The 22,623-nt window shown below is 41.0% G+C and overlaps 1 protein-coding gene across 1 annotated transcript; it reads left to right on the forward strand.

Moving 5' to 3' along the window:
• The first annotated feature begins 606 nt into the window (after positions 1–606).
• Positions 607–14,760, forward strand: LOC115180263 (anoctamin-6-like). The gene is made up of 20 exons (XM_029742207.1): positions 607–912; positions 4,808–4,878; positions 5,412–5,540; positions 6,473–6,538; positions 7,175–7,462; positions 7,777–7,890; positions 8,023–8,138; positions 8,316–8,450; positions 8,683–8,788; positions 9,103–9,163; positions 9,372–9,517; positions 9,681–9,758; positions 9,902–10,127; positions 10,474–10,643; positions 10,947–11,044; positions 11,771–11,901; positions 13,037–13,242; positions 13,483–13,688; positions 13,774–13,879; positions 14,026–14,760. The coding sequence occupies exons 1-20, from the start codon at positions 819–821 to the stop codon at positions 14,239–14,241; spliced, it is 2,763 nt and encodes a 920-aa protein (XP_029598067.1). The 5' UTR covers positions 607–818; the 3' UTR covers positions 14,242–14,760.
• The last annotated feature ends 7,863 nt before the right edge of the window (positions 14,761–22,623 follow it).

The raw sequence follows: 22,623 nt of genomic DNA on the forward strand, positions 1-22,623 counted from the left end.
ACTGTCCAGGAGTTGGTGGATGCTTTAGTCCAGATCTGGGAGGAGATCCCTCAGGAGACCATCCGCCACCTCATCAGGAGCATGCCCAGGCATTGTAGGGAGGTCATACAGGCACGTGGAGGCCACACACACTATTGAGCATCATTTTGACTTGTTTTAAGGACATTAAATCAAAGTTGGATCAGCCTGTAGTGTGGTTTTCCACTTTAATTTTGAGTGTGACTCCAAATCCAGACCTCCATGGGTTGATAAATTGGATTTCCGTTGATTATTTTTGTGTGATTTTGTTGTCAGCACATTCAACTATGTAAAGAAAAAAGTATTTAATAAGATTATTTCATTCATTCAGATCTAGGATGTGTTATTTTAGTGTTCCCTTTATTTTTTGGAGCAGTGTATATATATATATATATATATATATATACCAGCCTACAGTCAATTATTAGACCGTACTTATGTGGGCATAACAAAGCTGCCCGTCCTGCCAAGTCGCTCAAAAACTGAACTCGGAAATGGCAGACCAACATTGTTTTGGTAACAATATTGTGGGAGGAAACCCGCCTGTCTGAGACTACTAAAAAAACTCCTCATAAAGTAGTACGTATAGGACTACCCCACCCATTCTCTCAAGTTTGAACTTGATCTAAAAAGCATGCAATGTTTTTTCTTTTGAAACGACGTTGAGAAATAAAGTGGGAACTTTTGGAATACATGCAGCTCATTGGCAGTGATCTTACATGATGCGTTCATTCCGCCGTAACATTTTGCTATCCAGGTTTAACCGTTGATGACTTGTTGTGATATGTGACATATTTAAGATGAATGAGAGTGGGGACAACATTCTTGAAATGGATTCTTTGTCCGAGACAAACTTGGAGGGCGACACGGAGATAGAGATGGGAATGGAAGTTGGTGAGTTAACGTGGATTTCATTATCTTTTGCAACGGGAGAGGATTCATTTCAAGACAAAAGGGCGGAATAATGTAACCTTCCTCTGTAACCTATCGTTTCCGCCTATCACGAAGCAACATTTTATTTTATTTGCTCAAATGTTATGCTGGTGTGTCCCTTATATATTTTCTCCTTTGTTATTTCAAACTTTAAAAAGAGGCGACTGAAGAGGCGACTCCGGTATGCTGGCTTTCTAGGCAGAGTTGCTAAGAAAAAGCCATATCTCAGACTGGCCAATAATAAGAAAAGATTAAGATGGGCAAAAGAACACAGACACTGGACAGAGGAACTCTGCCGAGAAGGCCAGCATCCCGGAGTCGCCTCTTCACTGTTGACGTTGAGACCGGTGTTTTGCGGGTACTATTTAATGAAGCTGTCAGTTGAGGACTTGTGAGGTGTCTGTTTCTCAAACTAGACACTCTAATGTACTTGTCCTCTTGCTCAGTTGTGCACTGGGGGCCCCCACTCCTCTTTCTACTCTGTTTAAAGCCAATTTTCGCTGTTCTGTGAAGGGAATAGTACACAGCGTTGTACGAGATATTCAGTTTCTTGGCAATTTCTCGCATGGAATAGCCTTCATTTCTCAGAACAAGAGTTTCAGAAGAAAGTTCTTTGTTTCTGGCCATTTTGAGCCTGTAATCGAACCCACAAATGCTGATGCTCCAGATACTCAACTAGTCTAAAGAAGGACAGTTTTATTGCTTCTTTAATCAGGACAACAGTTTTCAGCTGTGTTAACATAATTGTAGAAGGGTTTTCTAATGATCAATTAGCCTTTTAAAATGCTAAACTTGGATTAGCTAACACAACATGCCATTGGAACAAAGGAGTGATGGTTGCTGATAATGGGCCTCTGTACCCCTATGTAGATATTCCATAAAACATCTGCTGTTTCCAGCTACAATAGTCATTTACAACAATGTCTACACTGTATTTCTGATCAATTTGATGTTATTTTAATGGACAAAAAAATTATTTTCTTTCAAAAACAAGGACATTTCTAAGTGACCCCAAACTTTTTAATGGTAGTGTATATTTGTTTTACGTTGTTTGCAAACTGATATGTGACACGTATTAATGCCAAAATGACATGCAAAACAGGCAATGAATGATTGGTCGCCACTGAACTTACCAAACGGGGAACAGTATGGTGGGGAACTGTAGGTCTATCTAATATGGAACAGTATAGGGAACAGCATCTGACAGGGAATTTGGTTGGGAACAGAACGGATAACAAGGGGTCACATTTTAAGAGTAAAATATGTGCTCTATATTTATTGTCAACACTCAAGATATGAAATTCCACAATATGGATGTCAAACAATCTTTCAATTAAATGTGAGATATTCTGGCCGAACTGTTATGTTCAATTTGTTCGCTTTGTCCCTGCCTTTTCAGGACCTCAAAGCTCTTTGAGGACACCCACGGGCCCACTGGTCAATAAAAACAAGCAAATGCAATAGTAACATTTCCCAATGAAAATCATTCACTGCATATGGAAATCGGAAAACGACAACTACACTACGGGCCTAACGAATGCTATTCAGACAGTTTGTGTGCGTAACAAAGCTGCCAAATCGCTCAAAGGCTGGTGGGAGGGAACCGGTACGTCTAGAGAGACTACTCAAAAATCCTCCTCCTAATGTACCCATAGTCCGTATAAGACTACCCCACCCATTCTTTGAAATTAGAATTTGTTCTGAAAAGCATGCAGCGTTTTTTTCTTTTGAAACAATGTTGACAAATAAAGTGGGAACTTTTTAAACAAACGCAGCTCATTGGCAGTAATCTACATGATGCGTTATTCCCGCGGAAAGATTTTCCAGACAACCCTCCACTTTTAACCATTGATGACTTGTGATATGTGACAGATTTATTAAAATGAGTGAGGACGTGTACAACGACATTTTTTAAATTGATTATGTGTCTGAAACAAAATTGGAGGGCGACACGGAGATAGAGATGGGAATGATAGAGGACGACGGTAAAATCACGTGGATTTCATTATCTTTCGCAATACGAGATATTTTATCGCAAGAGAAAAGGGCGGAAGAATGTAATCTTCCTTTGTCGCGTTTCGTTTCCACCTATCATGAACCATATGCTATGCGATTCAAATGTTATTCTGTTGTTTACCTTATATATCTTCTCCTTTGTTATTTAAGACATTAAAAAATTATGCAATAACAGTACTGACTTTTGGCACCACCATTTCCCTCTGTAATGAGAGGGTTCTGCTCTACCCTACACTATACATTATCATAAACTTCATTATCATATACCACAGTGTCTATAATACTGTAGTGAATTAGAGGGTATCATAACTGGGAATCAAACCCAGTCACTGTGACTGGTCAATCCTTCCTTTGAAAAGTAAGCGCCAATGTTTCCAAATCTCTTTATGCACAGGCACACCTTCGATGGTCTCAGTGTTTACCATGGATGCCCCTTCCCACTTCTTACACAAGTGCAGCGGATTTTGGGATATCTGTGGTTGTCAGGCTAAGGCCTTAGCCATTACACTGACTTACTTGACTAAGTCGCTAGTTGTTGTACTAAGGTCGCTGGAATATGTAAGTATTCCTTGATCACAATGGAGGACATAGCAATAGATAGGCATAGGCCTAACAACTGCACTGATTACATTCACAGATGCCAGATTTCAGTCATAGCCAATGGCTGATTGCACAGCTTGCCCCTACCCCAGTCTAAATTCACAAAAAACAAACCTATTATTGGCCCAATGTAGACTCCCACTCTCCTACAATGTATCAATTATTTGGGATCAGGCAGGTTTTCATTACTAGATAATTACATGATAATAGTAGTTTCAGGTTATATATGTAATGAGGGAGGGTCTGAAAAACATCCACATCCATTTAGTGTGTCTTATACTCTCTCCATTTAACAAAGTACTTTGAAAGTGCTTCCAACAAGTGCTGGTGCTTCATCAGTCTGTTTTTCTGCCATGAGCTAGTAAACATAGCCTTTGACCTGGTCTAGCATCAGTACAAGCAGGCTCAGCGTAGCATGTCTGTTCCTAGGGAAGCACTCTACAGGGGGAAAATGGTTGCCTGTATAAATCACATAGCTAGGTGGATGGTTTTGCTGAAGGTAAATATTGTATTGTGTCTCATATGTTCACAGTCAAACTTGGAGAAATACATGACACATGGCATGCAGTATGCAAGTATCAAAGTATTTCTGGTAACTTCAAAGGATCTGCATGCCAAACAAGTGAGAGATATTGCATACAAGCAAGTCAAGTGAAGTACATCAGGCATGCTTCAATTCAATAACATTGGACGATTTTAAAATAATGTTTTCAGCACAGTTTTATTAGCACAGTTGCTATTATCTTGTTGAATGGAGGTATTTGCCTAAGAGACTTAAACAAACTATTCCATCATGGAGTATCTGAGTTTGAACATTTACAGTCTTTTCCAGGGCATTACTAAGGGTAATGTTTTCCAAACACCATCTGATTCCAGTTACATTAGGTTCCCATAGTACTTTCTACCATGGGATGTTTGGAAGTTTTCCTGATGGAATGGCATCTGTTGTGTAAAGTATGAATGTACTACCAGACACAATAAAATGTAAAATTTAACTGAATGAACACAATTTAATGTGGGTTGTTGAATGTGCTTTACTTTGTTATTATATTCCCCTCTGAAATAAAGATGTGAGTACTTTGCACTGGTGCATATGCTCAGTAAATCTGATCATGTGCATCTGCTGGGCCTTGTCAGAGTCTTACAAAAGATGGTGGTTAAGAAGAGTCAAATATCCATCAAGATCTTGTCATGCATGTCTCTCATGTCTTTAATACATGTTTTCTTTTGGGGGGGGCAGTCTATTCTCAGGAGTTTTTGCCAACCTATGAGTCTATACCTGAGGGGGCATCAGTGCCCATAGTGGAGAAGGTGAGTCTCAACCCTTTAAATTGTATGACATTTCTGCATTATGAAAATGATTAGTACTCATAGCTTTCATAGTAGTTGTAGTATTTTGAGCTGCCAATGAATAACTTGACAATTAATACCATATTTGTATAACATGGCTTGTTCTTGCATTTATTTCACCAAGAGGGATGTGGATTGATTCGCTTTTGTATTTTTCTTTGCAGAAAATGTGCAAAATATCTGTAATTACAAGAGAGGTCTATGTTTGATGCCAATCCAAATGTGGACAGTTATTGTTCATGGAACAAAAAAGGGTGTGTCACTTTTTGCCGTTGTAGACTCTTCCCTCCCTCTCCCATCTAAGTCTGATGTCAGTAGTGAAAGACGTTGTCTAGTAGGGTCTCGTACAAGCACAGTGAGGCTGTCTGTCAGTCCCGCTCTCGTTAAAGGACATGTATGATATCATGGAAGAAGAAGAGTTTGAGTTTGAGGCTGTGGAGCTACCAGATATCACTGTGGAGCTACCAGATATCGCCTCTTGTTTTTACCCACAGGCTGAGTTCAACGGCAAATCTGACTCTCTGTTCTTCAATGATGGGGTTAGACGGATCGACTTTGTCTTAGTCTATGAAGATGAGGACATGAAGGAGATTGACAAAAATAGAATGTTCCAGAAACGTAAAGTAAGTGCATTTCTGGTGGCAGATTGTGAGTCTAAGCATCCTTATTCACTTTCAACATGGTCAGCAGGTTTCTGTCTGACAGAAGTTAAAAACAGTATTCCTACTGTGCTGTGAAAAAGCATGTTTGAAATTAAATGCAGTTTCACAATGTAAGCATAGTTTTGAGGAATATGTGAATCTAAATGTGTTTTCTTATAGTTTAAGAGGACTACTGTATTATCTATGAAACAAGTTACTAAAGCCGCATTCCATCAAAGATGTTAACTTGTAGGAATCAGTTTTATGTTCCGTCATAGAAGCTGGTGTTGTATTATGCCAGGACCTAAGGAATTCACACAACGCTTCCTCATTGTACACCCGGAATATTGACTCTGAATATTTGTACAGGGAGTTTTTCTTTGTTTCAGTCACTGTGTGTCAGATCTAAGGTATCCCTATGGTTAATATGAGTCCATTTACATATATATACTGTATTTACAATTCTTTACAAGTATTGTGGATGCACTTAACAGAAGCATACATATGCATGTAGTAGCAATGTATTTTGATTGACCAATGAACTTTTATTTATTTGACGTGGTTTTATCAGAAGGGGTCTTGTATCGTACACACAATTCCCATATAGATGTAGTCAGTTTCATACATGGTTGAAATCAGTCAATGCATTGCTATCCATCGAGGGGAAATCAGTCAATGTAATGTCAATATAATGACACTTTTCATTCATTATTTATTATACACAACCACAGTTAAGATGGGTAAATAATATTAATGTAATAATGTATTAGATATTACATTTAACATTTGTAAAGCACTTTTCATTACAAGAGTAATAAGAGAAACAGATTGGACCTTATCCAATAGGGAAACCGAAGGGACAGTGTTACAAACACGGGATCCATTGATTTAACATCCTGTATTCTCTACCCTAGCAACGCAGAGAGTACTTTGAGGCCAGCTTGATGAAGATGGGGATGGAACTAGAGGCTGCCAGATCTGTGAGTGGCCACATAATGCATTTTACAAGGACTGGCTTTATGTATTTACTCTGCTGTTAGCTTGCAGAGTGGGGTTGAGTGTGTCGATCTTCAGGCACGATTGGGTGGAAACAATATTTAGTATATTACATTCGTTTGGTCTTAAATGGTAGAGAAACACCTAATGTTTGTTTTTGTTACACAGTTTTATTATCATACTGCTTATTTAAATGACCTTGTGGATCTTGTTTTGGGCTGCATTTTAGATGGCAGACACAGTTGTTTTACAAAGTTTTCCTTTTAACAGCCAACTATTTCCTCAGAAGGGTTGAGATTGAATTGCAGTGGAAAACTATGGCACCGATTCCATTATTTGAGTAGTTTCCCAATAATTGTCAACTTTAGTGGTATTTCATGGAACACGATTAATGAGTTAACATTGATAAACACAGAGCCAACTTCTGATTTTGTAGATAATAAAGCATTACATTAGATTCATGTGATGTTTTAGTACTTGTTTTATGTGGAGGATGTATTTTATGATCATGGCAATATCTTCTTAATTTCCCCTTAGGGGATTACTGAAGTTGTAATATATTTAGTTGAAATGAAAAGGGCTGCCTTATCGTGTTGTTTTATCTTCGTCATTCCGACAAGGTGGTGGATGAGAAGCTGTTGTTCGTCAAGGTGCACATGCCCTGGGACATGCTGTGTACCTACGCCGAGGTCCTCCACATCAAGATGCCCATTCAGCCCAATGACCTGTCCACCACGTCCTCGACCTTCAACTTCCTCAGCTGCATAACCAAACACTTCTACCCCAGCGAGGACCTCATAGCCAAGGAGACGGAGTACTTCACCGCCCCGTTCGAGAAGGACAGACTGGAGTACTTCTACGTGAAGGACCGGGACCTCTTCTTCACGCCGTCCATGAGGAGTAGAATGGCAAGTGCGCTGCTTTCTTTACCTCATCATGGGACATAAAGTCAAAAGTCAAGAGGTTAAAGATGCAGCGGCACACTAGATTTTGATAGAGATTAAAAAGAAGTAATCTCATTGACTTTCTTTCGGTAGTTTAAGCATCTCAGGTTTCTGATGCTGCTAAATGGTATTGGAAGATATTTGGTCGGTAGACCACTTAGATTGGTTATTCAGCCCTTGCGCTACAAAAATATCCATGTACCGATACTTAAAACACAGTGTTAACGCTCCTTTCTTTACACTTCAATGATAACAGAATGGTTGGTCTTCCTCCTCAGGCCTACTACATCCTCAGCCGAGCCCCCTATGAGGTGCGAGGGAACATCAAGAAGTTTGGTGTCACCAAGCTGCTCGATGGGGGGGTGTACAAGGCTGCTTATCCCCTGCATGATGTGAGTGGCAGTGAAGAGCAGGGTGGCACTAGTAACTGACAACATAGAACATTAAACACCAATCTATCTGTGAAAAGACTGAGCAGTGTTTTTATGGACTTTTTAGTTTTGTTTTCTGTGAACATACTTTAGTGCAGATTCAACGTCAGGTCGAAAGAAGATGAGTGCCCCAATGAGCGATACCTCCTGTATAACGAGTGGGCTCACCCTAAGAGTTTCTATAAGATGCAGCCACTTGATCTCATAAGGTAAATTCATACTTTAATCTACTTTTGCAAAAATGCACATTGCATGCACATCACTGCTTTAGTTTAATAAGGTGTTGAGAATTATTCTTCCAAACAGAATGTGCTTAGAGGCCTAATCATTGTAATTATAGCAAATAAGGGATGGAAATAATAATATTTTCTTTCATTTTCTCACAGAAAGTATTATGGGGAAAAGATTGGCATTTACTTTGCTTGGCTGGGCTTCTATACAGCCATGCTCGCCCTCGCTGCCATTGTTGGACTTGCCTGTTTCATTTATGGTTACATGACTCAAGAAACAAGCACCTGGAGGTACGTTTAAAACTCAAAGAAAGTACTTCAGAAACCCACATCACCATAGAAATATATTACAAGTTGCTAAATCTAGTGAATATCAAATGAAGATCAATTAGTGCAGGACAGACACATAAGTAGAGTAAATATAAGTTGCTTGATGTTCCTTCCATGTCAACAATTTTGTTGCATTTTGTTGTTGAGTTTTTGGTGAAGTTTGACCCATCTGCTCTGTTCATTTATTGGACAGCAAAGAGGTGTGCGACCCTTTGATTGGAGGAAATATTGTGATGTGTCCGCAGTGTGATAAGGAGTGCACATACTGGAGGCTCAACAGCACCTGTGAATCTTCTAAAGTAAGTAATGCATACATTAGGGTTCACTAATTCTGGTCCATGGCTGTACAGGTTTTTTCTCATTCACTCACATGGTCAATTCAGTGTGATTATGATTATGAAAGTGACTTATATGTATAGCGAGTCCCTTAAAATTCTATTTGCCAATGCTTTTTATGTCAGACCGTTTTCTTAGACTCTTTGGCCCATGAGACATGAGTCATATTAAACCTTTTTGAACAAGGTTTGTTTTCATATATATTTACAAAGTGTCATGGATGGAGAGAAAAATGATGTGAAAAGCTAAGTATTTCATGAGACCTTGCCTTCCTCAGAAACTGTGCATATTTGATAACTATGGGACGCTCGTGTTTGCTGTCTTTATGGCCATTTGGGGTGAGTCATTTAATTCATTAAACTTACCAAATGTTTCAATGTAGAGGTTTCAGAAACTGCATTATTTTAGTGTGTAGTTTTGTCTTTCTAAGCTTATTAGCAATTAGATGTTGCATGATAATGATATTAGAGTTTTCCTCAGTACATGCTACAGTCTAGGACCAGGCAGGTAAAATAAAGCGTTATACTGTTCCCATCCTGGTTCTAGTGACCGTGTTTCTGGAGTTCTGGAAGCGCTACCAGGCAGAGCTGGAGTATGAGTGGGACACCGTGGAGTTCCTGGAGCAGGAGGAGCAACCTCGTCCCGAGTATGAGGCCAAGTGTAACCACGAGAGAATCAACCCCGTCACACGGGTAAGGAAGATGTGTTCGTCACATATGGTGATTCCATAGCATCAGACTCAGGAGGCTAGAAGAACACTCCACAACTGATGATAGTAATGTTATATACTTGTTTTAAAACGACAATATTACCTGTATCATTACTTCATTCTAAAACATGTTATTCTTCATTTAGGTAAAAGAGAATGTACCTTATACAGCCTGTGGACGGTGTATAAGAGTGTCTTTAGGAATTGGGACTGTCTTATTCTGGGTGAAAACTTTTGGATTTCTCTACTGTTATCATGTTCTGAATAGGCCAATTCATATGTACTCCAACATAATTTTTTTTTATATAACCCTAACCTTTGTTCCAAGTCTGACCCCTCCAATTCTTGTGTTTGTGCTTGTGTTCAGATTGTGTTGATCCTAGCGTCAGTGGTGGCCATCATCGTATACCGACTGGCAGTGTTCTTCTCATTTTCGACGAGACTCCAGTCTGACCTAAAGGAGCTTGAACCGTTTAAGGAGTATGTGACCGCACAAATGGCCACCTCCGTCACTGCTTCTATCATCAGCTTCGTAGTAATCATGGTGCTCAACATCCTGTATGAGAGGGTTGCCATCTGGATCACTGACTTTGGTGAGATGACCCAATGTCAAACAACAGGAAAAATGTGGTTTGCTATACAGAACTATGGTGTTTCTCAAACTGCTTTCAGACAAGGGCTAATATTCACTCAACATGCCTTAGCAAGGTTGATGCAGTGCCCCAAACATTCTGCAATTATACCATGGTATGAGTAAATATTGCACGCCAATAGGTCTGAAGTAATCCAAATATACTCTAGGAAATTCACACCACCACAATAGCCCTTAGCTGATGTCCTTATCCAGAGTCATTTGCAGAATCTAGACACAGTAAAAGCTTGATTTAAGCCTGATGTTTTTTTGATGAGACTGAGAAGATGCCTTACTTCATTTTAAAGAGCTTCCAAGGACCAAGACGGATTATGAGAACAGTCTGACTCTGAAGATGTTCCTGTTCCAGTTTGTCAACTACTACTCCTCCTGCTTCTACATTGCCTTTGTCAAAGGGAAAGTGGTTGGTTACCCTGGGCAACCTGTTTACCTGCTGGGCAAGTACAGAAATGAGGAGGTACGTACGCCTATCAGTTGATTGAAAGATCAGTTGATTGGTGCTTGGTACAGAATATGTGATAACACAGTATGACAGTGTTTTGCTTTTCCACTTCGCTTGTGTTCTAACTACGTTGCCAAATTATTAGCTGTTGCATTCTGTGGCATTTGTGTTTGACTAAAAGAGACCTTCATATTTCAAATGAATGAACCTGGAAATCTTCCACTAAATACAAGTTGTTTGAATGGAGGTGCTTTATCATGTAATACTACAAGATGGCTGACATTGTTTGATGCATTGTTTGTGTCTTATCCTTACCAGTGTGATCCAGGAGGATGCCTGATTGAGTTGACAACCCAGCTCACTGTCATCATGGGCGGTAAAGCCATCTGGAATAACATTCAGGAGGTGTTGCTGCCGTGAGTTTTTCGTTCAATGAAGAACAAAATGACCAACCAGATCAGCTCTCTAGGAGCCCAGCAACCGTAAAGTTTCCCAGTTACATTGGATCCGGGTTGGTTCAATGGTTTATTCCATCCCAACTCAAAATGGAATACCCCCTTATCTTCAAGTGTATCTGTATCCAGACGTCATTATTATCTGATTCAGAGAGCAATCATAAAGGCGTCTTTTTGTAGGCACTAACGGAGACTAACTCCACCATGGCTTATCGGCCAAAGCCTATGGGGAAATTAATGTTTTTTTGTTCGGTTTCTGGATAAATGCCAAAAACACAGGCTTAGGAGATCTTATACGTTTTGTTCTATGAGATCATCTTCATCAGCTAACTTCACTTTTTGTGAATTTTAAAGCATTTATGTAATCAAAACAAAAACATAAAGCACATAAAGGCTTCATAATTCATTAAGGTCATGTTAACTGACTGATATTTTCTCATAGGACAAAACGTATGATATCTCCTAATCCTATTTCAACCTCAGACCTTATTTTCGGCGTTTATCCCAAAACCCCATTCTTTCCCTATTCATTTTCCCCATAGGAAATTAAACTCATTTTATTTTTGGGGGGATTTTCTCCTTTTAAAATGCTAACTCATTTCTGTTTTTTATGACTACAAGCTGGCGAGCTCTATTACCTTGTTATAAGCATCATGATTCTGCGATTGACATGTTTCTCATCATCAGGTGGATGAAGAATTTGATATTTCGCTACTGCACACGTGTGGGGTCTGAAAAGGTGATTCCTCGCTGGGAGCAGGACTATCAGCTGCAGCCTATTGGGAAGCTGGGCCTCTTCTATGAATACCTGGAGATGGGTAAGATATGAAGAATGAGGCAAACTCTCTCCCTCTCTCCCACCCAAATCAACCCCTAGCCCCTATTCCCGGGCATCTCTGTAGATCTGAGAGGATTGGATAGGTGTAGACACAATATGGTGGTAGCTATATGCGTATGCTCGGAAGTTTTTTAAGCTGATCCTGCTATTTCTTTGGGCTCTGTCCAGAAACCACCTCTAGCCACTATCCCCAAGGCACTTACTTAATCTAGAAGGGTTGGATGGACATAAGCTATATGGTGCAAATCCCCCCCAGCTACTATCATATTATCAGGTTCCCCCCTAGCTAGCCTATCAGCTACTAACTATCGTAGTATCAGGTTCCCCTCTAGCTAGCCTATCAGCCACTATCATAGTATCAGGTTCCCCTCTAGCTAGCCTATCAGCTACTATCATAGTATCAGGTTCCCCCTAGCTAGCCTATCAACTACTATCATAGTATCAGGTTCCCCCCTAGCTAGCCTATCAGCTACTATCATAGTATCACGTTCCCCCCTAGCTAGCCTATCAGCTACTATCATAGTATCACGTTCCCCCCTAGCTAGCCTATCAGCTACTATCATAGTATCAGGTTCCCCCTAGCTAGCCTATCAACTACTATCATAGTATCAGGTTCCCCCTAGCTAGGCTATCAGTACTAACTGTCATAGTATCAGGTTCCCCCCTAGCTAGCCTATCAGCTACTGTCATAGTATCAGGTTCCCCCCTAGCTAGCCTATCAGCTACTATCATAGTATCAGGTTCCCCCCTAGCTAGCCTATCAGCTACTATCATAGTATCAGGTTCCCCCCTAGCTAGCCTATCAGCTACTATCATAGTATCAGGTTCCCCCCTAGCTAGCCTATCAGCTACTATCATAGTATCAGGTTCCCCACTAGCTAGCCTATCAGCTACTATCATAGTATCAGGTTCCCCCCTAGCTAGCCTATCAGCTACTGTCATAGTATCAGGTTCCCCCCTAGCTAGCCTATCAGCTACTATCATAGTATCACGTTCCCCCCTAGCTAGCCTATCAGCTACTATCATAGTATCAGGTTCCTAGATCTATTGATTTAAAGGCTTTTTTTCTGCAGTGATCAAATTTGGCTTTGTGTCTGCATGGCTTTTTCCTACAGTGATCCAGTTTGGTTTTGTGACTCTGTTCGTGGCCTCCTTCCCCCTGGCTCCTGTCCTGGCTCTGGTCAATAACCTCTTTGAGATCCGGGTGGATGCCTGGAAGATCATCACCCAGTTTCGCCGCATGGTTCCAGAGAAGGCCCAAGACATCGGGGCGTGGCAACCCATTCTCCAAGGTGTCGCCATTTTGGCTGTGGCATCAAACGTGAGTGATGACTCCTCCTTTGGATTATGAAGTATTATGAAACATACATATATTTTTTGAGATGATCTATTTATCTTGGTTTATTTTCCCTTGCATAATCCCATCACTGGATGTCAGTCATATAATTTGATTGTTACCATGCTGATGTAGTGACATTCTTAGATAGATTATAATTAATCTATTATGATGAGCACCAGTTTAATGTGCACTGTCTCCTCCACTTCCTTGTCTCTCTGCCAGGCCATGATCATTGCCTTCACATCAGACATGATCCCACGATTGGTTTACTACTGGTCTTTCTCTGTGTATCCCTATGGAGACCATTCCAGTCACACCATGCAGGGCTACATCAACAACACACTCTCTGTGTTCGACATCCAGGACTTCTCCAACAAGAGCCGGCCCTTGCAAACACCTTACTGGTTCAATAACAGCACCACCTGCAGGTAATGTTAATGTATATGAGATGGGTTTCAATGAAATCGTGTTAGACATTGAAATATTTCATGCAGTCTCTCTGTCATACTTTAGATATCGAGATTTCAGATATCCACCAGGACACCACAGGCAATATGAATACAGTATCTACTACTGGCATGTGATAGCTGCCAAGATGGCTTTCATAATAGTTGTAGAGGTGAGTAGAAATTTCTCTGAAACGTTGCTTTGACCTGATTTTTCTTTCTACTGTATAGTCTAATGCCAGATGGACATTTTCTAGCCTTTCAAGAAATCCTAATAATGTTTTCCCTCCTTCCGACCCTTATACCCTTGTCCCCTCAGCACATTGTGTACCTGACCAAGTTCGTTCTGTCCTACGTGATCCCGGACGTGCCTTACACAGTGAGGGAACAGATCAAACGAGAGAAGTACTTGAGCCAGGTCATCCTTCACGAGACCAACCTCAAACTGGTGACCAAACGCTTAAAGCCTGTCGCTGATAAGATCCTTAAACACAATGAGGACAAGGAGGAGGAGATTATGGACCTTCACTTTTAATCTCTGAAACTTTGTCATTGAAGAGAGAGTCCTGCCTTTGTCAGGACCTACAATATTTCCAATTATTGTTGAGCAGCTAAAGATGTATTCAATACATGTTTTAATAGCTTTAATTAATATTAATTAATATTATTAGTAGCTTAATAGCTTGGTGGGGACTACGACCAACCAAACCAGCCATGAAGCTCAGCTCTGTTGCTCAGATCTCTGGATCTATTGCATATTTAGCACTTTTATGTCACTGATTGTTACATGTACACTGATACATTTAAGGTGTCTTGTATTGTTACAATGACGATATTTTTTGGAGGTCTTAACTTAGACACTTCTGGGAGGAACACCACAGTGCCTGGGTGTTACATACAGCACATGTATACACGGTTACATTTAATGTGTCTTGTAATGTTAAAATTAGGATTCAGTGCCATATGGAAGACTATAAATGACAACAATACTTTTTTTTCTTTAAACAAAGCATACAGATTTTTATGCAATTTGTGGCCTAGGCCTATCCAAACATTTCTAATACTCAAGGTGTGCTTGATTTAGTCAGGAATAATTCCAAAAGCTCAAATTGCATTAACCAGGCAAGCCATCAAAAAATATCTGACTACGAGTTATGAGATAGTAAGGTATAGTCATGAGATAGAAAGTCATAATTATGAGATAGAATGTCTGGATCATGGACATTGAATAGTCCTGCAAGTCGACCCCTTATAAAGGGGCAATCTGGAATTCACACAATAACATACAGTGGGGCAAAAAAGTATTTAGTCAGCCACCAATTGTGCAAGTTCTCCCACTTAAAAAGATGAGAGAGGCCTGTAATTTTCATCATAGGTACACGTCCACTATGACAGACAAAATGAGAAAAAAAATCCAGAAAATCACATTGTAGGATTTTTAATGAATTTATTTGCAAATTATGGTGGAAAATAAGTATTTGGTCACCTACAAACAAGCAAGATTTCTGACTCTCACAGACCTGTAACTTCTTCTTTAAGAGGCTCCTCTGTCCTCCACTCGTTACCTGTATTAATGGCACCTGTTTGAACTTGTTATCAGTATAAAAGACATCTGTCCACAACCTCAAACAGTCACACTCCAAACTCCACTATGGCCAAGACCAAAGAGCTGTGAAAGGACACCAGAAACAAAATTGTAGACCTGCACCAGGCTGGGAAGACTGAATCTGCAATAGGTAAGCAGCTTGGTTTGAAGAAATCAACTGTGGGAGCAATTATTAGGAAATGGAAGACATACAAGACCACTGATAATCTCCCTCGATCTGGGGCTCCACGCAAGATCTCACCCCGTGGGGTCAGAAGAGGATTGGGAGAATGTCATGTGGTCAGATGAAACCAAAATATAACTTTTTGGTAAAAACTCAACTCGTCGTGTTTGGAGGACAAAGAATGCTGAGTTGCATCCAAAGAACACCATACCTACTGTGAAGCATGGGGGTGGAAACATCATGCTTTGGGGCTGTTTTTCTGCAAAGGGACCAGGGCGACTGATCCGTGTAAAGGAAAGAATGAATGGGGCCATGTATCGTGAGATTTTGAGTGAAAACCTCCTTCCATCAGCAAGGGCATTGAAGATGAAACGAGGCTGGGTCTTTCAGCATGACAATGATCCCAAACACACCGCCCGGGCAACGAAGGAGTGGCTTCGTAAGAAGCATTTCAAGGTCCTGGAGTGGCCTAGCCAGTCTCCAGATCTCAACCCCATAGAAAATCTTTGGAGGGAGTTGAAAGTCCGTGTTGCCCAGCGACAGCCCCAAAACATCACTGCTCTAGAGGAGATCTGCATGGAGGAAAGGGCCAAAATACCAGCAACAGTGTGTGAAAACCTTGTGAAGACTTACAGAAAATGTTTGACCTGTGTCATTGCCAACAAAGGGTATATAACAAAGTATTGAGATAAACTTTTGTTATTGACCAAATACTTATTTTCCACCATAATTTGCAAATAAATTAATTAAAAATCCTACAATGTGATTTTCTGGATTGTTTTTTAATCATTTTGTCTGTCATAGTTTAAGTGTACCTATGATGAAAATTACAGGCCTCTCTCATCTTTTTAAGTGGGAGAACTTGCACAATTGGTGGCTGACTAAATACTTTTTTGCCCCACTGTAGCTTCTCCCACCACAGCTGAGGAATGGGGCAGGAGAAATTTAACCAATCTCAAATACATAGACACAAGGACTCACATATGGATGCAAGGACTGACAATCCATCAGATGCAAATTATATTTTTAACCATGTTTTGAAGCTATACTGTGTTGTTTACAATTACATTGTTTACACACAATAGAGTAAACCAAGCTTATATTTTGGGTTCTGATTGGGTAAGACCGTTACTCATTTCTAAGTTACAGTGTTGAATAATCAGTGGCTTTACACTGAGTGTACAAAACATATTTCCATGACATAGACTGACCAGGTGAATCCAGGTGAAAGCTATGATTCCTTATTGATCTTACTTGTAAAACCCACTTCAATCAGTGTAGATGAAGGGGAAGAGACAGGTTAAAGAAGGATTTTTATTGAGTCATGGATTCTGTATGTGTGCCATTCAGAGGGTGAATGGGCAAGACAAAAGATTTAAGTGCCTTTGAATGGGGTATGGTAGTAGGTGCCAGGTGCATTGGTTTGAGAGTGTCAAGAACTTCAACGATACAAGGTTTTTCACGCTCAACAGTTTCCCGTGTGTATCAAGAATGGTCCACCACCCGAAGGACATCCAGCCGGCTTGACACAACTGTGGAAAGCATTGAAGTCAACATGGGGCAGCATCCCTGTGGAACACTTTCGACACCTTGTAGAGTCCATGACCCAACAAATTGAGGCTGTTCTGAGGGCAAAAGGGAGTGCAACTCAACATTAGGAAGGTGTTCCTAATGTTTTGTACATATTAATTAAATCTGATGTCAACCAGATGTCATCATACAGGCACCAACTCACATCAACAAAACTCTTCAATATGTTAATATTGAACAATATCACCACAATCTCTCTTTCTTACACACACACACAATGTGTGATTGACTAGGATATGCATAAGGTGATCTTTAGTTGAGGGCCTGATGCAAAGTGCACATTGGATTTATATGATACAGATCGCCTGAACGTATCTCATAATAATGACTTACTATCATATAATTATGACTTACTATCTCATAATTATGACTTACTATCTCATAACTCTTAATCCAATTAAATTTTTTGGTGGCGGGAACGGGCTTCCATACAAACTCATGGACACCTCAAGTATTTACAGTAACATTTTTGACATATGTATTTGATTTGAAGCATTTTGATAGAAGTCTATCGCCATAGACTAACCTCTTATATAACCTCTCAATATATGTTGCTGTATTATATTGTGATTTTTTTATACCAAAGGTATATATGAACTAACAATCTGCCCCTGTGTACAATATTTGTCTTTCAAGTATTTTGTCAAGTGTATTGTAATTTGTATGTTATGCCAAATAAAATCAAAATTCTCTGTATTTTATATAGAACTGTGATTGTGTTGGTCATCATTTCAAAGTTCAGGTCAGATAAAGCTCATCTTCCAAAAAACTGCACATGTGTAATGATGCTATAATGGCACATCTGTGACTGCATTTTAAAGTAGTTCGTTTTCTTCTTTGGCTGATTTCTCCTAACTCATAGGAATCCCCACCCAGTTGACGACTTTAAAATGGTGGAAGCCCTCAATGGCAATGTCCATACTAAAACGGGTTATATCCATGATGAGTCCTCTATCTATCTCTATGACAACAGGGCTCCAGCAGTCTAAGGCACTGCATCTCAGTGCTAGAGGCGTCACTACAGACCCTGGTTTGATTCCAGGCTGTATCACAACCGGCCGTGATTGGGAGTCCCATAGAGTGGTGCACAATTGGCCCAGTACTTTGTCCGGGGTAGGCCGACATTGTAAATAAGAGTTTGTTCTTATCTGGTTAAATTAAAAATAACTTCTGATAAAAAGCTTTTTGTCAAAGTTGCTGAAATGTCACGTGTGTCCACTTATATCGTTGAATTCGTAACAACCTAACCTTACGACACTTTTATTCGATCAAATAAGCCTCAAGTAGCAAATTAGCAATTACATTTTTTGTTGAGCAAATTCGATACTCTCATTGACCTCAATGCAAAAATTCCTCACATTGTGGGATTATATTCATGGACAGATTTTGGTGCGGAGTAAAACATCTCGCTTCGCCTCTTCCTCTCTGGTAGTAATCAACACAGTCTTTTGTTCAGTCAAATGATTGAACACCCCAGTGTGAAGGACTGAGTAGAGATGAGATGGTAGCGGATGTCCGACAGTCTGCAGTGAATGCCATGCAGGAGAAGGATAGCGACAGTGAAGGAGGTGGACTTTGTTGCGTTTATAGCGCAAGTGATACATTGCACTAGTCAAACTCATAAAACATGTAAGAAGTTAGACATCATTTACATTTTACATTTAAGTCATTTAGCAGACGCTCTTATCCAGAGCGACTTACAAATTGGTGCATTCACCTTATGATATCCAGTGGAGCAACCACTTTACAATAGTGCATCTAAATCTTTTAAGGGGGGGGGGTTAGAAGGATTACTTTATCCTATCCCAGGTATTCCTTAAAGAGGTGGGGTTTCAGGTGTCTCCGGAAGGTGGTGATTGACTCCGCTGTCCTGGCGTCGTGAGGGAGCTTGTTCCACCATTGGGGTGCCAGAGCAGCGAACAGTTTTGACTGGGCTGAGCAGGAACTGTGCTTCCTCAGAGGTAGGGAGGCCAGCAGGCCAGAGGTGGATGTGAAGGCGGCAAATAGATTTCTGAATCTCCAGGATTTACAGCAGAAATGTTACAGGGAATACTGAATGAAGAGGTTACCACCTCTCAGTTTCCCGAGCCTGTGTAAGGATCTGAATAGACATTTAAATCTGACTGAAAGAGTACAGTTTAGGGGTTTTGTTCAGGGTTAGTTATTAAGAGGATATTGATTTCACTAGCTTAAAATCACTGCCCACTTTAATAAATGGAACATAAATCAAATTTGATTTGTCACATGCGCGGAATACAACAGGTGTAGACCTTACAGTGAAATGCTTACTTACAAGTCCTTAACCATCAATGCAGTTTTAAGAAAAATACCTGTTAAGTAAAAAAAATTGATAAGCAAAAAAATAAGAAATAAAAGTAACAAATAAGAGCAGCAGTAAAATAACAATAATAAGAGCAGCGGTAAAATAACAATAATAAGAGCAGCAGTAAAATAACAAATAACAATAGCGAGGCTATATACAGGGGGTACCGGTACAAAGTCAATGTGCGGGGGCACTGGTTAGTCGAGGTAATATGTATATGTAGGTGACTATGGATAGATAATAACAGAGAGTAGCAGCCGTATAAAAGGGGGGGGGGGCAATGCAAATAGCCTGGGAAGCCATTTGATTTGCTGTTCAGGAGTCTTATGGCTTGGGTGTAGAAGCTGATTAGAAGCCTCTTGGACCTAGAATTGACGCTCCGGTACCGCTTTCCGTGCGGTAGCAGAGAGAACTGTCTATGACTAGGGTGGCTGGAGTCTTTGCCAATTTTTAGGGCCTTCCTCTGACACCGCCTGATATAGAGGTCCTGGATGGCAGGAAGCTTGGCCCCAGTGATGTACTGGGCCATACACACTACCCTCTGTATTGTCTTGCAGTCAGAGGCCGAGCAGTTGCCATATCAGGCAGTGATGCAACCGGTCAGGATGTTCTCGATGGTGCAGCTGTAGAACTTTTTGAGGATCTGAGGACCCATGCCAAATCTTTTCAGTCTCCTGAGGGGGAAAATGTTTTGTCGTGCCCTCTTCATGACTGTCTTGGTGTGTTTGGACCATGATAGTGTGTTGGTGATGTGGGCACCACAGCCCCGTCGATGTTAATGGGGCCTGTTCGGTCCGCCTTTTCCTGTAGTCCACGATCATTTTCTTTGCCTTGATCACGTTGAGGGAGAGGTTGTTGTCCTGGAACCACATGGCCAGGCCTCTGACCTCTGTCGTGGACGAATCAGAATTAGTTGGGTAACATAGATAATTAAGATGTTTTATTAGTATAATATGCTTATTTGAGGTACTTGTCATTAGAAAGTGTCCATTGGACTCTGTTGTCTTTTCAGTTGCACGTCTACCTTAGCTGGGGCTCAGACACTTGGGGCCCAGAGAGGGGAGAGGTCAGATTTGTCATCATGAGAATGTGTCTTTACCTATTCTTAAACCATGTGAAGGGATGGCGTGATTAATGGGGAACCAATGACTTGTCTCCACAATGTCTGTGAGCAAGTCACTCCCTCCTTTTCTTTATTGTGGGGAGGATTATGGCAGTAAATGGACCCTTGTATGTCCTCTGTTAGATCTCGCACTTATCCTGTGATAATATATGGCCTAGAGGCTCACTCCCCCCAGTGAGCCTGTCCAGGAGTGGGGTCAAGAGGGGGTTTGCTTGAGATGGGAGTATCTAGAGTTGACAATTGATATATGCCATTGGATGAAATAGTTCTGTTCAATACCGTACCAGGGTGTGACGGTTCTAAGGAGACCAGATACTGGGCTATACCATTAATCCTGTTGACATAGCAGTTACTGTCTGATGTGTTTTATGGATATCTGTCATACAAAACTTAACCTTTGTGAACTGTTACTAAGTATCTGTGGTTTGTCAATGTACGTTGAAGGGGGTGTATCGTTGCTATAAAAGATCCCTGTAGCCATTCTGTAATCACCTTGTTCAATGGTTCATTCGAGAGTGCATTATTGAAGGTCAAGAACTTTTGCAAAAGTATCTTAAGTATTAAAGATGTAGTTAACTCGGACTGGTGTGTTTAACTCTCCTCATTTGGTAATGCAGAAATTAGCCACCACACCTCCTCCCTATAAGCTGTCTCGTCGTTGTCGGTAATCAGGCCTACCACTGTTGTGTCATCGGCAAACTTAATGATGGTGTTGGAGTTGCGCCTGGTCATGCAGTCATGAGTGAACAGGGAGTACAGGAGGGGCCTGAGCACACACCCCTGAGGGGCCCCAGTGTTGAGGATCAGAGTGGTGGATGTGTTGTTACCTACCATTACCACCTGGGTGGCGGCCCGTCAGGAAGTCCAGGATCCAGTTGCAGAGGGAGGTGTTTAGTCCCAGGGTCCTTAGCTTAGTGATGAGCTTTCAAGGCACTATGGTGTTGAACGCTGAGCTGTAGTCAATGAATAGCATTCTCACATAGGTGTTCCTTTTGTCCAGGTGTGACATGGCAGTGTGGAGTGCAATAGAGATTGCATTACCTGTGGATCTGTTGGGGCGGTATGCAAATTGGAGTGGGTCTAGGGTTTCTGGGATAATGGTGTTGATGTGAGCCATGACCAGCCTTTCAAAGCACTTCATGGCTACAGACGTGAGTGCTACGGGTCGGTAATCATTTAGGCAGGTGTCCTTGGGCACAGGGACTATGGTGGTATTACAGACTCAGACAGGGAGAGGTTAAAAATGTCAGTGAAGACACTTGCCAGTTGGTCAGTGCATGCTCGGAGTACACGTCCTGGTAATCCGTCTGGTCCTGCGGCCTTGTGAATGTTGACTAGTTTAAAGGTCTTACTCACATTGGCTACGGAGAGCGTGATCACACAGTCGTCTGGAACAGTTGATGCTCTCATGCATGTTTCAGTGTTTCTTGCCTCAAAGCGTGCATAGAAGTAATTTAGCTTGTCTGTTGGCTTGTGTCACTGGGCAGCTCGTGGATGTGCTTCCCTTTGTAGTCTGTAATAGTTTGCAAGCCCTGCCACATCCAACGAGCGTCGGAGCCGGTGTAGTATGATTCAATCTTAGTCCTGTATTGACACTTTGCCTGTTTGATGGTTTGTCTGAGGGCATAGCAGGATTTTCATTAAGCTTCCGGGTTAGAGTTCCGCTCCTTGAAAGTGGCAGCTCTACCCTTTATCTCAATGTGGATGTTGCCTGTAATCCATTGTTTCTTGTAGGGGTATGTACGTACAGTCACTGTGGGCACGACGTCATCGATACACTTATTGATGAAGCCAGTGACTGATGTATTGTACTCCTCAATAACATCAGAAGAATCCTGGAACATATTCCAGTCTGTGCTAACAATACAGTCCTGTAGCTTAGCATCTGCTTCATCTGAACACTTTTTTATTGACCGAGTCACTGGTGATTCCTGCTTTAGTTTTTGCTTGTAAGCAGGAATCAGGAGGATAGAATTATGGTCAGATTTGCCAAAACGAGGGCGAGGGACAGCTTTGTACGCATCTCTGTGTGTGGAGTAAAGGTGGTCCAGAGTTTTTTTCCCTCTGGTTGCACATTTAAAATGCTAGTAGAAATGAGGTAAAATGGATTTA

This window comes from Salmo trutta, chromosome 40 (assembly GCF_901001165.1).
Source record: "Salmo trutta chromosome 40, fSalTru1.1, whole genome shotgun sequence".
Classification (NCBI taxonomy): Eukaryota; Metazoa; Chordata; class Actinopteri; order Salmoniformes; family Salmonidae; genus Salmo; species Salmo trutta.

Coding starts and splice junctions, on each gene's coding strand:
- LOC115180263 (XM_029742207.1), top strand. CDS start 819: ATGAATGAGAGTGGGGACAACATTCTTGAAATGGATTCTTTGTCCGAG. Junction 11,045..11,770: donor ATTCAGGAGGTGTTGCTGCC/GTGAGTTTTTCG, acceptor TCTCATCATCAG/GTGGATGAAGAATTTGATAT. Junction 13,880..14,025: donor CTTTCATAATAGTTGTAGAG/GTGAGTAGAAAT, acceptor TTGTCCCCTCAG/CACATTGTGTACCTGACCAA.